Genomic DNA, 16689 nt, shown 5'->3' with positions numbered 1-16689 from the left:
AATATCTTAGATGGCATGGGTCTGAATGAGGCTCAAAGTTAAGAAGAAGCCCACATGCTTTTGTGTTCATATCTACAAACAAGGCCCATTCCCACAAGATGATTCATTTTAGAGTTGAGTCCTAGATTTTATAAAAGGAGCCAAAAAACCCAAATTCTCATCTATCCAATGAAAACTCCAAGATCGTCTAAAAGACCGCCACGTCAGCACTATCCTGATCGGGAAACCCAAAACGAGTGGTCGAATCGGCTTCGACTGGTCACACAGAGAAACAAACCATCTCCACACTATCCCCAAACAACACTTCTCTCTTCTCCCTTAATCTTTTTAGATAAAACCTAATTTTTTGTTTAAATTTTTTCTCTGTGAGATTCTTCTGAGGCGCCTTGTTGAGAAGCTCTCTCTCAAAAGCCATGGCTTCCTTTTCAGTCTCTTCTTCTTCGACCATCATCGATGCTAGAGCTCCTCCTTCTCGTCAACCCTCCTCCGCCTCCGCTTCTTCTCCCTCGTGTATTTCACTTCCTACGCTTCCTCCTCCTCCGATTCAGTCTCAGAACCGCGCCGCCAAAGCCACTGCTTACTGTTCGTTTCTCACTCTACATAAATCTGTAACCTTTGATTTTCCAAATTTTCGAGTTTTTTTAAATTAAAAATGCAAGCTTTTTGGAATTTGTAAGGTCGGAAGATTGTGAGGAACGTTGTGACGAGAGCTACAACTGAAGTTGGTGAAGCTCCTGCTACTACTACTACTACTACCGATGCTGATTCTACAGAGTTACCTGAAATCGTCAAGACTGCTCAACAAGCTGTAAAAGCTCTTTACTTTATATCTTTACTTCTTACAGAGTTCTTGTTTCTGTGTATTGTTCTCTCTGAATATGATTGTTTGGATTGAAGTGGGAGAAAGTGGAGGACAAGTACGCTATTGGTTCTCTTGCATTGGCTGGTTCCGTGGCTCTTTGGGGATCTGCTGGAATGATTTCGGTTAGTGACTCATTTCCATCTTTGAAACCCTTAATGTTAAGTTTGCTTCATTATATGATTCCTGAGTTTGATTTTGTGAAACAGGCAATCGATAGGCTTCCATTGGTTCCTGGTGTTTTCGAACTTGTAGGCATCGGTTACACAGGGGTGAGTTTTTTCTTCAACCATCTTGTCTTTGTATAATTTGAATCTTATTAAGTTTTGGATTTTATTATAGAACTGTTTAGCTTTTGGTGAACTCATTGTGAGGATTTAGATGATTCAATAAGCATCACTTTGGGGTTTAGGATTAGTCCTCTGATTCGAGTATCCGAACATATGCCTATTTAGTCTATTCATATTTAGATGATTGATTCATCAGCATCACTTTGGGGTTTAGGATTAGTGATTCGAGATGTGATCTAGTCTATTCATATTTAGATGTTATATTACAATTGGATTGCTGCTTGCTTCTCATGAATGCTTTTGAGGACCATTGTGACTAGTTGTTAAGTTGCTAGTGTGATGGACCTTCTTAACATATGGTTTTTGTTTTTGGTTGCAGTGGTTCACTTACAAGAACTTGATCTTCAAACCAGACAGGTTAATCAATTCTCTAATAACCTGAGATTAGATATGATGCTTTAAGTCTGTCAGTGTTTAGTTTCGTGGAGTATTGAGAATTAAGAAACTGAGATTCTCGAGGAAATGGTTTGTTTATGTGTTTCAGGGAAGCTCTGTTTCAGAAGGTCAAGAACACATACAAAGACATATTAGGCAGCAGCTAAATCAAAGGAGGAGGAAGAAGATGAAGAGGACATTCATGAATTCGAATGAAGGATATATCAAAAGAATCTAACAGAGATCCCACATCGTTCTTTCGATCTTTCCTTGTTGTAACTAAATAATTTTCGTCCTCTCCCTCTTATCTCTCTTTCTTACGTATCTGTGGTCTTCTTTTTCTTATAGCTTAAAAATGTCATCCATTTATGTCAAGTGTTGTAAATTCCTCAAGACTATATATGAGATGTTGATTTCATTTCCCATGTTTTCGAAACTTGGTCTCCTCTCATCATGAGTGTCTCATGCATGGTCTGAACATGACTGAGTTGTTTTAGTTTTCTGAAGTTTCAGTTAATAGTCAAATTTTCGATGTGTACGACGACTACGTAATAACTAAACCGTTTCTTAGATAGAATATGATTTTACGATAACGTAGCCAACATTTTTAGTATTATCGGGCTATATAATTAGAGATAATGGCTAGTGAGAAGTGAGAATTCTGAGAGAAATCAAGGGGTTTCAACCTTTTAAGCAGATGATGAACAAGCAAGTTACAAAACTTAGAAACAAAGGTTGTCATACTAATTTTCATGTACGTCGTACAATGCACATCCGTTTATTTTTATTTTAATGATAAAACAACATCATATTATGTATGTCCAATTTTCTTTAACAAACCAAATGTTAAAACTCGTAATAATATCTTAAAACTCATATAGATTAGTATCTACTTACCCTTGACCTTACGAATATAGTATCCTAACATTTATAACACATGTATCACGGAATGACATTGTAGAGTAAAGACCTGATAATGAGCACCACTAGAAGTATTCGTTCAGTTCAAAACTGAGATGAGTCCGAGAAACACCGTAGATCTCTGTCAGCAAATTGGGGTAGATGCAACCAAAGTACATAAAAAAGTATTAGTGTCGGAGAAGTTCACATGCTCTTGAATAAGCCATGGCGGAGAGTTGCGGTATTAGTTTAACTTTGGGCTGGAATTGAGTTATCTAGTCAATAAAAATTGTACCAAAATTGAGCCTAGATTGGTATTAAATTATCTAGTTGACTCATATATATAGTTGAGCCAATAATACTAAAAAAAGTTAAATCCATTGAATTTGATTTTGTTTTTTTTTAAATATATATTTGTTTGAATTCTTTGAATGTTAAAATTGTGTGGTTCCCAACAGTTTTGACGATTTAATTGATTGACTAAACCACATTTTAGAAAATATCCAACCATTATTAATAAATGATTGATAGATTAGTTAGTAAATCATTTTTTACTGAATTTAAATCTAACCAAATTTACCATTTTCTATATAGTATGATCATTTATCTTATAAAGCACAAGTCACCAAACCAATAAAATTTTGACAAATCAGCCAAAAAATTATATTTAAATATAATTGTAAAATACAGATGGAGAGCATGGCAAATAAATTAAAACATAATTAAATTAAATGTAAGCCAGCTATCGTGAAAAATAATTAATTTTTAAAACAAATTTAAACAGAAAATATATTGTGGTAGTTCAGTTTTTTAGTTTTGAGTTTTTAACGAGTAAAACAATCTTTTTTTTTTTTTTTGAAAAACAATCTATATTCTCATTATTATTATTTTTTTAAAACAATCCAAAATTTAGTTATAATGTTTGGTAACAAAAGTCAACTAATAATAATGAACTGGTATAACTACAAAGTCTATAACTGTAAGCCGATTATAACAAAGTATATAAATTAAGTCTATGAATATAACATTAGTGTATGATAGTCTAACATTACTAATAACTTTTTTTATGTTTGTAAAATATTAGAGCATTATTAATGGGCCTTCTTCATCATAAAATATTGAATTATACTAAAAATAAATTAAGATTTACTCTTTAACTTTTGTCTTTTGGTAACAAAGGTTAACAAATGGTATTAAATTTTGTCATCTAATCGAATGCATTAATACAAATATTTGAATCTTCTTAAGAAACTATGAGAGAGCGCTTACACGATCTACTATAACCTTAAGCACTACTTACCAAAAAAAAAAAATAACCTTAAGCACTTATTCAGGCTTGGCTTACACTTACCATTTTTGCAGGTACTTGAATGTACTTTTAAACATCTGTCATTTCTTTGAAACAATACTGATATTGATCATCTCATTCTTGCCTAGGGGAATTTCTCAGCTGGCCATCTCATACTATCACAAGGTATACACACTACCGTATATGAGAGAACTATAATTGTTCATTTGGCTTTTCTTCTCTGTTAGATGGTGAGCTATATACATGTTTCATTTTCTTCTCTGTTATTTGGGGGACATTCATGAATTCGAATGAAGGATATATCAAAAGAATCTAACAGAGATCCCACATCGTTCTTTCGATCTTTCCTTGTTGTAACTAAATAATTTTCGTCCTCTCCCTCGTATCTCTCTTTCATACGTATCTTTTCTTTAGCTCAAAAATATCATCCATTTATGTCAAGTGTTGTAAATTCCTCAAGACTATATATGAGATGTTGATTTCATTTTCCATGTTTTCAAAACTTGGTCTCCTCTCATTATGAGAGTCTCATGCATGGTCTGGACAAATTTCGTAAAATACATAATCGCTTCCATGATGATCCCATCAATTTATCTGTCAGTGTTTGTGTTTATATCTCCTACCTTAGGCTTAGCTATCATCTCTCTCTTCTCAGCTTAACGAACAAACGCCTTTTGTTGGTGGATCCAAAATATATGGGCCTTATTATATTTTCGGTCCATTAGAGGAGTAAATAGCGCGTGTCGTGAACCTCACGGAGCGCGCGTTCCAATGTTCGAGAAGTAGTAGTCTGGATTCGCGGGTCCACTGATGGGTTCTTCTAGTGTTACGAGACACGTGTCAACAAAATGGTGGGAGAGACGAACGATCTTATGTAGGTCCTACAGTATCAAGATATTATGAACGAATTGACAATTTTAACCTTTCAGGTAGCCCATGAACTCGTGGTCTAGATGCGGAGAAGGTTGCGAACAAGTTGTGTTGGAGATGGATAAGAGTGTAAATTGAATAAAAGCTTAAATCATCGAATCAGCCACTAAAATGTCGACGTGTGGCAGTTTCTCTTGTTAGCCTCGAAATAAAAAAATATATATTTTTGGAGTGAGGGACAAAAAGAGTGGCTGAGATTTCTCTATTTCCGTAGCTTCTGGTCTCTTTTTTTTTTCTTGATTGATAAAAAAAAACACCAAATCACTTGTCTTTGCTTCTTCTACTTCTCGATTTCTTACTGTTTTCAAAATCAGATTTTTAAGAAAATGGGATCTTTTTTGAATCCAAGCTGAGTTTGGTTTCTTCAATTGATTCATCTCTCTCTCTAAGGTACTTTACTTAATCTGAAGAATGTTTTTTGTTGTTGTTGTCTCATGTTCTTTCTGATTTCTCCAATTGATGAAAAAAACCTTACTTGATTGTTTGTGTTTGTGTGTGGAGTTAGTTGAATTTGTAAAGAGAATATCTGAAGTTGTGTGTATAGTTTGAGGAGGACTTTAAGTGAGAGTGATGGAGACTAATTCGTCTGGAGAAGATCTTGTTATTAAGGTAACTATATTGAAATTACATGCTTTAGGTGTGGGAAAAATGATAGAGGAATTTATTAGTAAAACGTTTGTATGTGTGTGTGTGGATTATTAAAATGATAATATTTAGACGAGGAAGCCATATAAGATAACAAAGCAACGTGAAAGGTGGACTGAGGAAGAACATAATAGATTCATTGAAGCTTTGAGGCTTTATGGTAGAGCCTGGCAAAAGATTGAAGGTTGCTTTTTTTTAATATATATTTTACTTACTTTATATGTTTCTTTGCATAGGTTTTTTTTGTTTTGTTTCTTCAAAGTCAAGCTGATTTGCTTTTTTGGACAGAACATGTAGCCACAAAAACTGCTGTTCAGATAAGAAGCCACGCTCAGAAATTTTTCACCAAGGTAAATTTTGAACTGCCTCTTCTCATCTTCATTGGTTCTATGATTAAGACTTATTGAAGACAGGCAAGTTTTCTGCTTCTGTCGCTTTATTCACAAGGTATAGATTACGTATTAGAGTTACTAATGAGCAATAAGTCGTTTAGAAAATTCTGTTTCAAAAGGTGAACTAAATTTTAATATGTATTTTAATATGTTTAGTGTTCCTTGTGATAAGCCGTTGAGGGTAAACCATTTTCATATTCTACGTCTTCTCTTAAAACTTGTTAGTGTCATTAGATGTTTGTTTTGAGGGTAACAAGAATACTCTCAACCTCTCTCAGGTAGAGAAAGAGGCTGAAGCTAAAGGTGTAGCTACGGGTCAAGCGCTAGACATAGCTATTCCTCCTCCACGGCCTAAACGCAAACCAAGCAATCCTTACCCTCGAAAGACGGCAAGTGTAACTATCCCGATGTCAAAACCTGGTGTGAATCATGTAAAAGAGTCCCTTGGATCAGAAAAAGTGTTGCATCCTGAGGTGACTCTTTCATGGTCAATGACATCTTTTTCTAGTGTGTAATATTGCCTCTCATGTACAATTGATACAGATTGTGTGTGCTTTGTTTTTAGATGGCCAATGAAGATCGACAACAATCAAAACCTAATGAGAATCTAAAGGAAGACAACTGTTCAGATTGTTTCACTCATCAGTCCCTCTCTGCTGCGTCCTCCATGAATAAAAGTTGTATAGAGACATCAAACACAAGCATTTTTCGGGAGTTCTTGCCTTCACGGGAAGAGGTAAAACCAATCTTCCATTTTTTTTTTTAATTTGATGTTTAAGAAGAAGATTAGTACTTTGAAACTTAATGTGGGGGAATAACAGGTGAGTCAGAATAAAGGGACAAGAAAGGACTCAACTTCAGAGAACCACTGTGATTTGAATTCAAAATCTTTGGAAAACGATGTTGTAAATAATGAGCAAGAACCTCAGACTTATCCAAGGTGTATCCCTGTGCTAGTGCCAATGGGGAGCTCAATAACAAGTTCTCTATCACATCCTTCTTCAGAGCCAGTTGAGAATAAGGCCCCCATGCATAGTCATCCCCACTCAGTTTCAGGAGACTATCAGTCGTTTCCTAACCATATTATGTCAAACCTTTTACATACACCGGCTCTTTATTCTGCTGCAACCTTCGCCTCATCATTTTGGCCTCCTGATTCTGGTGGTAGCTCAGTTGGTCAAGGGAACTCACCTCCGAATCTGGCTGCCATGGCTGAAGCCACTGTTGCAGCTGCTAGTGCTTGGTGGGCTGCCAATGGATTGCTACCTGTATGTGCTCCCTTTAGTTCTAGTTATCCTCCAACTACGTTTGGACCATCTGGTGATGTAGAGTACACAAAAACAGGCACTTTACAACATGTTTCTGCAAAGAGCCGAGAGAGGATAGATCAAGAACACTCTGAGGCATTGAAGGCTAGATCCTCATTGGACTCAGGGGAGATTGAAAATAAGAGTAAACCAGAATGTCATAAGCAGCCTTCTGCAACAGCTGAGACTGAGGGTTCAGATGAAGCAGGAGACAGAAAACAAGTTGACCGGTCTTCGTGTGGTTCAAACACTCCCTCAAGTAGTGATGATGTCGAAGCGGATGCATCAGAGAGGCAAGAGAATGACACCAATGGAGAGGTGAAAGAAATGAATGAAGACACTAATAATCCTCAAACTTCAGAGTCCAATGCACGCCGTGGTAGAACTAGCTCCAACTCAGTGTCTGACGAGGTATTTGGACTAAAGATTAACTTCCTTCATTCAAATCCTATATTCTCATACTAGTTTTGTTGAAACCAAATACTTGTACATTCAGGGTCGAATTGCCTTTCAAGCTCTCTTCTCCAGAGAGGTGTTACCGCAAAGTTTTACATATCGAGAAGAACACAGAGAGGAGGAGGAACAACAACAACATAGATATCCAATGGCACTTGATCTTAACTTCACAGCTCAGTTAACTCCAGTTGATGATCAAGAGGAGAAGAGAAACATAGGATTTCTCGGAATCGGATTGGGTGCTTCAAAGATGATAAGTAGAGGAAGAACAGGTTTCAAACCTTATAAAAGATGTTCCATGGAAGCTAAAGAAGGTAGAATCCACAACACTAATCCTATCATTCATGTGGAACAAAAAGACCCCAAACGGATTCGGTTGGCAACTCAAGCTTTGACATGAAACTTTGTTTTTATCACTTTGTACTTTGTTTAAAAGTTTTCAAGATCACTGTTACATTTTCTTTGTCTGTTGATGCCTTTTTGTATTTCTTTCCTTGTCCATAGTCACATTTGACTTTGTATGATATATCAACAAATCATAAAAGCTGTAGACACGAAAGCATAGGAACAAACAATAGGCGCATTTGTTTTCAATTGTTAATGCTGAACAAAAAAAAATCATTTTGGTTTGGTTCACAAACCACTCAAAGATAAGCAAGGAGAAGAAGCTATAATGGCTTCTGATATAAGCCCACATTCAAATAGTTACTGGACAGTTTCAACACTAATTTTTCTCTTCAGCACATCATGGTAAGCTCACATGCTCTTGAACCCCTGGTTGCATATTCTAATTCCTTAAACGCCTTTTTGCTCACCATGTATGGGTCAAAGCGGAGAGTTGCGGTAACTAATCGACTTGCATTCTTCAGAATATAAACAGCCACTTGTTTCTGTATTGGTTTTCCTTCATAGTCTCTCCACTCAAAGGTTTTGAGATGGTACAAACATTCAGGAGCACAACTCGGCTGAATCCAGCAACCCTTGTCATCTTCCAACTCGTCCTGTGATCAAATGATGTAGGAATACAACAGTGCAATTAGATTAGACCGCTAAACCGAAAACCAAATATCAAATAAGCCTCCATGTAGGATTTTTTCATTCTTAGGGTATTTAATGAAAGTACCTCTCCATCATCTTCAAACTTGAGAATCTCTAGTCTAGGGGAATGTTGGAGCAAATTTACAAGCAAATCCCACCAGTTGTTACAAAATCCGCGGAAATCCAAACACACAAGCTGAGAGAAAATGGTACCAATATGATACTGGACCTATAAATGAAAAAACATGTAAATGACAAATCAAAAGTCAGAGACGGTTTGCAAAGAGTGTTAGAACCAAATCAAACTTGACAAATGTGAATTACCTTAGAACCAAAGTGTGTTAGAGAAAGCCGTTTGACAAAGGTAAGACACTTCAAAACATTCCCTTTGCTTTCATAAGTCTTAACACTTGCCTTGACAAGCTCGGGCATATCACCAATAAATTTAACTTCACCATACTCATTTTCAATATCCAACTCTTTCAAAGAATGAGAATGTATCACAAACAGCCTGTAATATTCCTCATTTGTCCAAATGGTTAAACTCTGAAGGGAAGGCACATTAATGGTAAAAGTCTTTACATTTTCGTCCTCACAACTCCCCACAACCAAATTTTTAAGAACAAGGGAACTAGATATAAGCCTGAGGAAAACTTCTTCGTCTGCGTACTTGACAGCTACAAGACGCAATGTTTTAAGGGATTGAAAACTAACCCAAGAAGGAACTTTCAAAAGAATGACATTTTGGAGGTGCAAGGTCTCGAGTGTTTCACATCTAAACAGCCTACTCGGAAATCTCACAACGCACCTGTCAAGGTTAAACGCTATACTCAGATCACGCACGAAACGATCAACTGCAAATCTGACCCATAACTCAATCTGCGAAGCGCTGCACTCACAATCTCTTTCGAGATGAAAACTTTCAAGAACTGGTGACTTATTCAACAGCAACGTCCCAAAGATAAAATCTGACGACAAAATGTGCGGCCTACCGTCCACCCTATCTATAAAGTTAAGCCTAGGCAACATTGTCCAAAGAGACAGCCATCTTTTAGACAACATGCTTGTAGTCACGGCAACTTCGATTGGCGCAAAGGACAATATTCTGATGAGCAAATCATTAGTCAACCGACTAAATCTGTCGTCCATATATATATATTAACAAAGAACTCCAATTACCAAACTGACTTTGTAAACGAAGAATCAAGAGTAACCCTAACTTTTAGAACCGGAGAAATTCCTGTAGAATCGCTCACTTCTCACACTCTATCGAAAGCAATTTCTGGTTCCAAAACTAATTAAAAGTTAACAATACTGTATGTAGCGTACAACCCTCCAATTCCAAACTTGTAAACGAAGAATCAATAGGAACCCTAACCTCCAATTCCAAACTTGTAAAGGAAGGAGAAGGCTCCTCGCATCTTATATATAATCTCTCGAGCACTTTGCTTTGATGGGCCTAAGCCCAAAATTGTTATGTTTCAATTTGTCAACTTCTTAAAAGTCAACAAAATTCATAATTCCAATACATTACCAAAATGTTTGTAGTACTCTTTTACTTGCAACTTTAAACAATTAAACACTTGGTGGGGGTTATTGGTTTAAGATTTAAACAGAGTTTTAAAGATTTTAAATGTTATGTAGAATATGTTGTTATTAGATCAAGATTTTGTTAAACTCTGTTAAAGTTTAGTGTTATTAGTTTGTGATTTGTAAAAAGTCATTTAAAATCTTAACAAATCTGAGTTATTGGATTCAGACTTTTATAAAGTCATTAAAAGTTTTGTGTTATTCAATTAAAATAAAAGAATCTAGGATTGTTAATGAGTTCAATTATTATGTTATTGGTTCATGATTTTAGACACTTTCTTTACAAAATAAAGTCATGAAAAGTATCATAAAAATACAGGGATTGTTTGGAAGACTTTACAAGATTTTAGAAAACTAATCAACAAAACTCTCTAGCAATCTTTAACAATCTTTCACTTATTCATTTTTTTATGATTTTGTTGAATTCTTCAAAAATCTTCATAAATCTCAAACCAATACCACCCCCTTGATTGAAGATCGGCTAATGGGTGCTACTTATTAAACCGGAACTAAACCGGTTTATCTAGCTCGACTTGTCAATTTCTGGTATTAACCAGCCAACATCTTCAAGACCTCAACAATAAAGTATTCTTGTCCCATTCAAGATAATACTAATAAGTAGCCAATTATGATGAGAAAGACAAGTTGATCTCTCTTCGTCTCTCAACTGATGCAGACTTTGTTATTCTCTTGTCTTATATTGAGTTTACTTTCCTATGATTATTGCTTTGTGACTAGAGAAAAGCCAATCCAAACTCAAGTCTATTCCTATGATTATTGCCAAACTCAGTCTATTCCTATGATTATTGCTTTGTGACTAGAGAAACTCCAATCCAAAATACTCAGTCTATTAGCTAATTAAGCAATCCATTCATCATTCCAATACAATTACAATCTAACCATATACTAACATACTCTTAACAATATTCGGATTCCACATAGTAAAAGCATCGTGTTACATACTCTCTTAAGAACCACTCTCCAGCTTCACCTTCTATTTCCAGACTAGACTACAACCGCCTCTTGAATCAATCAGTTTCCTCATCTTCCTCCGCTGCTAAGTTTCCATAAACACAAAACCTCCTGTGAGTTGAGTTATACAACTACAACAACATGAACACATGAGGCAAAACTACACTTTTGATAAATGTGTAATGACCTGATAATTGTGAGTCAGTTTCTGTAGCAATGCATCACGTAAACTGCTTCTCCCATCACATCTGACCTTGAGTACCGGTGGAGTTTCCATCTGTTATCTTCCCTGGGAGAAGGATCGAGAACGCAGTGCCTAACTCCAGCGATCACCCTGCTGCGTCCTTGAATCCAATTGAAACCAGAAGGTACAGCAGGAATCTGATTCGATCTAATGAACAACCACTGGCAGAACTCTTCCCTTCCAGAAAACACAAACTCGAACTTACCTGCAATGAGACTCAAAAGATATGAGCACAACACGATATAGAGAGATGATGGAGACTCAAAAGTGAGTTATACCTGAGCGCCAATGAGGGATGTGAAACACATCTTCAGAGAGGCGAGAAAAAGTTGAGAAACTTAAAAAAAAAAAAAAAAAAACAGGTTACGATATCCAAACAGATCTGTTTTCTTTTATTTTTATCATTGTTATTTATGGACAATATTTGTGATAATATTGATTAATTGTTTTAAAAATATGGATATCTAGATTTTCGATTTTTGATAATATTGATTAATTGTTTAAAAAAATATTTGTGATAATATCTTCCCACGGATACTGTATATTTTTGACTTTTTGTTTATAATTATTAATTTATGGAAAGATTTGTGATATTCTGAATAATTTTTTTTTAGATTTTTTTTTTTGCAGGTTTGTAAGGTGGAGAATGTAATTATTATATTTTCTCAAATAAAATAAAATGAACAGAATTTATATTACTTAAAGTATTATTTCGTATCTTTAAATATATTATTTATAAAACTGTATTTGTGCAATAGCAATATAATTTTGATTTTTTATGGTAAAATAAATTGATCCTTGGAGAATAAAAAGATTAATATTAAATATTTTGATTTTTGAAATATGTAAATTAATATTGACTTGCATCAAATATATGCAACCGATATTAATAAAATTTTGAAATACATGTATTTACTTAATTGAAATCGAATATGTATGAATTAGCATCATTTTATTATTAATATTAGTTTTGTATCATTTATTTAATTGATATTTAATTTGTATCATTATATTAAGTGATGTAAATTTTCTTTTAAGTATTTTTGAATTGATGCAAAGTAAAATAAAATTGTGTCATTTTTACTGAACCGATGTCAAATTATTCGATTATGACTTCAATTATAACAACGGATGCTAAAATACATAATTATGCATCATTTATTAATAAGTCATTCAAATTCATATCATTTAGTTTTGTGATACTATTTAACTGATACAATCAACCATTTTTTTGTAGTGATTCCTTTGAAGCATCTTCAAGAAATTTTGGTTTTTTGGAGACGGACCAAAAGTAAAGATGCGATAGTGAATCCTTGGCACTCAAACTAACATTTTATTAAAAAAAAGTATTAGTGTCATGATACTTATAAATCATAAGAAAACATGTAATAGAAGTTGTTTTATGTCTTAGTGCTCAATGTAAGGCGACCATACCATCTAGTCAATACAAATTGTACCAAAATTGAGCATAATAGGATTGGTATTAAATTATCTAGTTGACTCATATATAGTTGAGCCAATAATACTAAAAAAAGTTAAATCCATTGAATTTGATTTTGTTTTTTAAAAAAATATATTTGTTTGGATTCTTTGAATGTTAAAATTGTGTGGTTCTCAACCATTTTGACGATTTAATTGATTGACTAAACCACATTTTAGAAAATATCCAATCATTATTAATAAATGATTGATAGATTAGTTAGTAAATCATTTTTTACTGAATTTAAATCTAACCAAATTTACCGTTTTCTATATAGTATCAGCATTTATCTTATAAATCACAAGTCACTAAACCAATTAAATTTTGACAAATCAGCAAAAACAAATTAGATTTAAATATAATTGTAAAATACAGATGGATAGCATGGCAAATAAATTAAAACATAATTAAATTAAACATAAGCTAGCTATCGTGAAAAATAATTAATTTTTAAAATACATTTAAACAGAAAATAAACAGAAAATATATTGTCGTAATTCAGTTTTTTAGTTTTGAGTTTTTAACCAGTAAAACAATTTTTTTTTTTTTAAACAATCTATATTCTCATATTTATTATTTTTTAAAAACAATCCAAAAGTTAGTTATAAGACGTTTGGTAACAAAGGTCAACTAATAATAATGAACTGGTATAACTACAAAGTCTATAACTGTAAGCCGATTATAACAAAGTATATAAATTAAGTCTATGAATATAACATAGTATATAAATTAACAAAAAAAAACAAAATATATAAATTAAGTCTATGAATATAACATTAGCGTATGATAGTCACTGTTACCAAACTTAAGTCATCGTAACGGTAGAGCCCCCGTGAGCCTCTCCTCCGTTCCCAAGTTTTATGTAGCGAAGAGAACGAGTAACCTTTTAGATATCTGACACATTCCGTAATTTTTAATACAAATTAAAACAAAAAAAAAAAAAAAAAACTTGAATTATACGGATACGTATGGCCGTAATTAGGGTAATAGAACTATATAGTAAAATAATTTTTTAAAAATTGATCAAAACAAGAGATTAGCGTTTTGGAGTAAAAATAGGAGAGCTCGAGGTCCGATGGTGCAAAGTGTTAGCTATTCAACGGACCATTAGTCTCCTATTCCCCAACTTCTATAATCTATTTCCGCCCTCCATTTTCCATTATACCTATTAGGATCTCAACACGTGGCATCTCTCTTTCGCGCTCTTTTACTCTTTATGTCCAAAATGCAAATTATATCTTTTAATAACCCAAAAATAGTTAGGAAATCAAGTGATTTCTCTAAGTTTCTAACAAAAACAACTGTGCACACACGCTTGTCGATATTCATTTTTTTTTTTTATCACAATTCCCAAATAAATAAATAAAATTCATAATTCCAAGTCCCACGAATGTAGCTTTTGATGCATATTGATCTTAAATATTCTTTTTAAACATTTATACAAAACATCTTTTTTACTCATTGATTGTTCTTGCCCAAAACCTGAAATGCCTCCTCTGTTTCTTCCTTCTTCTTCTTCTTCCTCTGCTCTGTTTCTACTTCTTCTCCTCCTCTTAACTCTCCAAACCCTAACCTCAATCTCTCTCTCTCAGCCGGACACTCTCCGTTCACCGGAAAAGTGCGGAGACTTCTCAGTCTCCTTCCCTTTCCACCTCTTATCCTCCTCCTCGTCCGTCGCTTTTCGACTCTCCTGCACAAACTCCTCCACTCTATATCTTCATATAAACCACCAAAGTTACCGGATCATCGAGTTCTTCGCAGACGGTCTCCTCGTAGACTTCCCTTCATCTCCTTCTTGTCGCCAATTCAACGACTTACGATCTTTCCCTTTCTCCGCAAACCAGTTCTTCTCCATCTCTTTAGAAAACGTGATCGGTCTTTACGACTGTGAAGATTCTTCTCTCTGTAAAGCCGGCTGCGAAACCAACGATCTCATTGGTTGTGACGGAAGAGAAGAAGACGAAACCTCCGGTGGAGATATCGGTTGTTGCTACCCTCTGTCTGATCACAGCGCGTGGAGTGCAGGTGATGATTTCTCTGTTTTTAGTAGATATGGATGCAGAGGATTCTCTTCGTGGGTTGTTCCAAGAGGGACCAATAGAGGTAAACGAGGAGTTAAATTAGAGTGGGGGATTCCGAGAAACTCTTCGGAAGCTATTTGCGATCGTGAGGCTCGAACAGTTAACGCTACGGCTATTGAAGGAAGTGTTCGATGTGTGTGCCGTGATGGCTTCGTTGGCGATGGCTTCGTCCATGGAACCGGTTGCTTAAAATGTAAGCTTTTTTTCTTCTCCTTTTTCATGTTTTACGTGTATGATACAGTACTTTTTAAGTAACCTTATTTCACTATTCTAAACAACAAATTAATAGATTTGTTACTCTATTGAATAATAGTAATTCATTAGGTTTGGTTTGGTTCGGTTCGCTAAGTAACTCAGTTTGCCCTAGTTTGAACAGACGAGTGTTTCTTGAATCACAAGCAACTTACTTGATTTACTGTTATTGCAGCTTGTTACAAAGACGGTAAGGAATTATATGGAGACAAATGTGAGATCAAGAAACACAAGGGGAAGAAACTCACCGTTTTAGCCGGTAATTACGATACTCTCAAGTCTCATCTGAATAAATTCAAAATTTCTTTGAACCAAACTTCTAGCTAACATCATCAGTCATATATATATATGCAGGAGTTTTAGCTCCTCTGTTCATACTGGGATCACTGTTAGCTCTCTTCTGCCTTCTTAAACGTCCTGTAACAACTCATACAGATCAACAGTTCGATATCTCTACAGCAACTACTACTACTAGTGTTTCGTTTCGCAAAGGTTACAACAAGACTCGTCTCTTCACATACCGTGAGCTAGAAGAAGCCACCAAAGGGTTTCAAGATTCACATAAACTCACACAAGGCAAAACCGGAACTATCTACTCAGGGAATCTAACAAACGGCACGCGAGTGATCGTCCACAAGGTTCTCTGCGAAAACCAGATTGAGTTCATGGAGATTTCGTCTCAGATAGATCATCTGTCCGCGGTTTTGCATAGAAACCTCGCGAGAATCATAGGGTTCTGTATGGATATTGGATATAATCCACTCGTTGTATACGAGTACCCCGTAAACGGATTGCTTGGAGACCGGTTACATCTAGGGCTTGATTGGTGCAAGAGAGTTAACATTGTAGCTGAAGTAGCTGGTTTACTCGCTTTACTTCAATACGAGAACTATCCACCGATCCTACACAACAACATTGCTTCTGGTTACATATTCCTAGACGAAGATTTCCAAGCTAAAGTCACTGGTTTTGGTTTACAGAGGAAACAGAGGATTGATACTAGTATGTACGATTTCGCTGTTTTGCTCTTAGAGATCGTGACTGGTTTAAAGCAGAGAGAAGAGACAGTGACTCAAGCGTTACAGAGGATTAGAAGCGGTAAGCTTGAAGAGATCGTGGATCCTTCAATGTATTTTCATGAGCAGCCCGTGGCGTGTAGAGAACAGATTGGTTTAGTAGCTGATATCGCGACTCGATGCGTTTTGTTTGGTGGTGATGGTAAATTTGGAATGGTTGATGCAGCTAGAGAGCTGTTACAGATCGCTGGAAACAGCGGTTGCGATAAGAAAAGAGATGGTATTGAGGAAACGTTTTCGAATTCGAGTTTGCTTCAGATGATTTCTATGTCTCCTGATTCTATCTATCTCCCTAAGACCTAATTTTGAAAGTATGTAAAATTTTAAAACGTTTTGCTTGAGAGTAAAGAAACGTTTGTTTTTTTTTTACAATTAAGAGATCGTGTTCTGCAAAAGAATAATCGTGACTAGGATTGGTACTCACGATTATAAC

At 35.1% G+C, this 16689-nt stretch overlaps 4 protein-coding genes and 1 long non-coding RNA gene across 16 annotated transcripts; 3 read left to right on the top strand and 2 right to left on the bottom strand.

Moving 5' to 3' along the window:
- Nucleotides 1-10: 10 nt before the first annotated feature.
- Nucleotides 11-2020, top strand: LOC104784627 (protein CURVATURE THYLAKOID 1B, chloroplastic). Its single transcript, XM_010509665.3, has 6 exons — nucleotides 11-582; nucleotides 678-808; nucleotides 898-984; nucleotides 1069-1131; nucleotides 1529-1566; nucleotides 1694-2020. Exons 1-6 carry the CDS (start codon nucleotides 414-416, stop codon nucleotides 1749-1751), a joined length of 546 nt encoding a protein of 181 aa, XP_010507967.1. The 5' UTR covers nucleotides 11-413; the 3' UTR covers nucleotides 1752-2020.
- A 2740-nt stretch (nucleotides 2021-4760) lies between these two features.
- Nucleotides 4761-8095, top strand: LOC104784624 (protein CCA1). 11 transcript variants are annotated; one of them, XM_010509661.3, is made up of 8 exons: nucleotides 4761-5113; nucleotides 5225-5332; nucleotides 5441-5552; nucleotides 5657-5718; nucleotides 6039-6233; nucleotides 6326-6496; nucleotides 6582-7478; nucleotides 7564-8095. In XM_010509661.3, the coding sequence occupies exons 2-8, from the start codon at nucleotides 5294-5296 to the stop codon at nucleotides 7921-7923; spliced, it is 1836 nt and encodes a 611-aa protein (XP_010507963.1). In that variant the 5' UTR covers nucleotides 4761-5113; nucleotides 5225-5293; the 3' UTR covers nucleotides 7924-8095. The 11 variants fall into 11 exon arrangements, with proteins under 11 accessions (XP_010507963.1, XP_010507962.1, XP_010507964.1 ...); XM_010509660.3 differs by having other exon boundaries at nucleotides 4817-5113; nucleotides 5229-5332; XM_010509662.3 differs by having other exon boundaries at nucleotides 4840-5113; nucleotides 5229-5332; nucleotides 6039-6149.
- On the bottom strand, nucleotides 8089-10250 carry LOC104788734 (F-box/FBD/LRR-repeat protein At5g56420-like). The gene is made up of 3 exons (XM_010514517.3): nucleotides 8886-10250; nucleotides 8647-8790; nucleotides 8089-8524 (listed from the first exon to the last, which is right to left on the bottom strand). The coding sequence occupies exons 1-3, from the start codon at nucleotides 9708-9710 to the stop codon at nucleotides 8261-8263; spliced, it is 1233 nt and encodes a 410-aa protein (XP_010512819.2). The 5' UTR covers nucleotides 9711-10250; the 3' UTR covers nucleotides 8089-8260.
- Nucleotides 10251-11001: 751 nt separating this feature from the next.
- On the bottom strand, nucleotides 11002-11751 carry LOC147943122 (uncharacterized). 2 transcript variants are annotated; one of them, XR_015598051.1, is made up of 3 exons: nucleotides 11646-11751; nucleotides 11311-11572; nucleotides 11002-11208 (listed from the first exon to the last, which is right to left on the bottom strand). It is a non-coding gene; the product is annotated as an uncharacterized LOC147943122 (long non-coding RNA). The 2 variants fall into 2 exon arrangements; XR_015598050.1 differs by having other exon boundaries at nucleotides 11002-11205.
- Nucleotides 11752-14270: 2519 nt separating this feature from the next.
- On the top strand, nucleotides 14271-16628 carry LOC104788733 (probably inactive receptor-like protein kinase At2g46850). Its single transcript, XM_010514516.3, has 3 exons — nucleotides 14271-15121; nucleotides 15356-15439; nucleotides 15535-16628. Exons 1-3 carry the CDS (start codon nucleotides 14335-14337, stop codon nucleotides 16557-16559), a joined length of 1896 nt encoding a protein of 631 aa, XP_010512818.2. The 5' UTR covers nucleotides 14271-14334; the 3' UTR covers nucleotides 16560-16628.
- Nucleotides 16629-16689: the final 61 nt, after the last annotated feature.

This window comes from Camelina sativa, chromosome 5, assembly GCF_030686135.1.
Source record: "Camelina sativa cultivar CO46 ecotype springtype chromosome 5, ASM3068613v1".
Lineage (NCBI taxonomy): Eukaryota > Viridiplantae > Streptophyta > Magnoliopsida > Brassicales > Brassicaceae > Camelina > Camelina sativa.
This window is presented reverse-complemented; position numbering and strand designations above follow the sequence as displayed.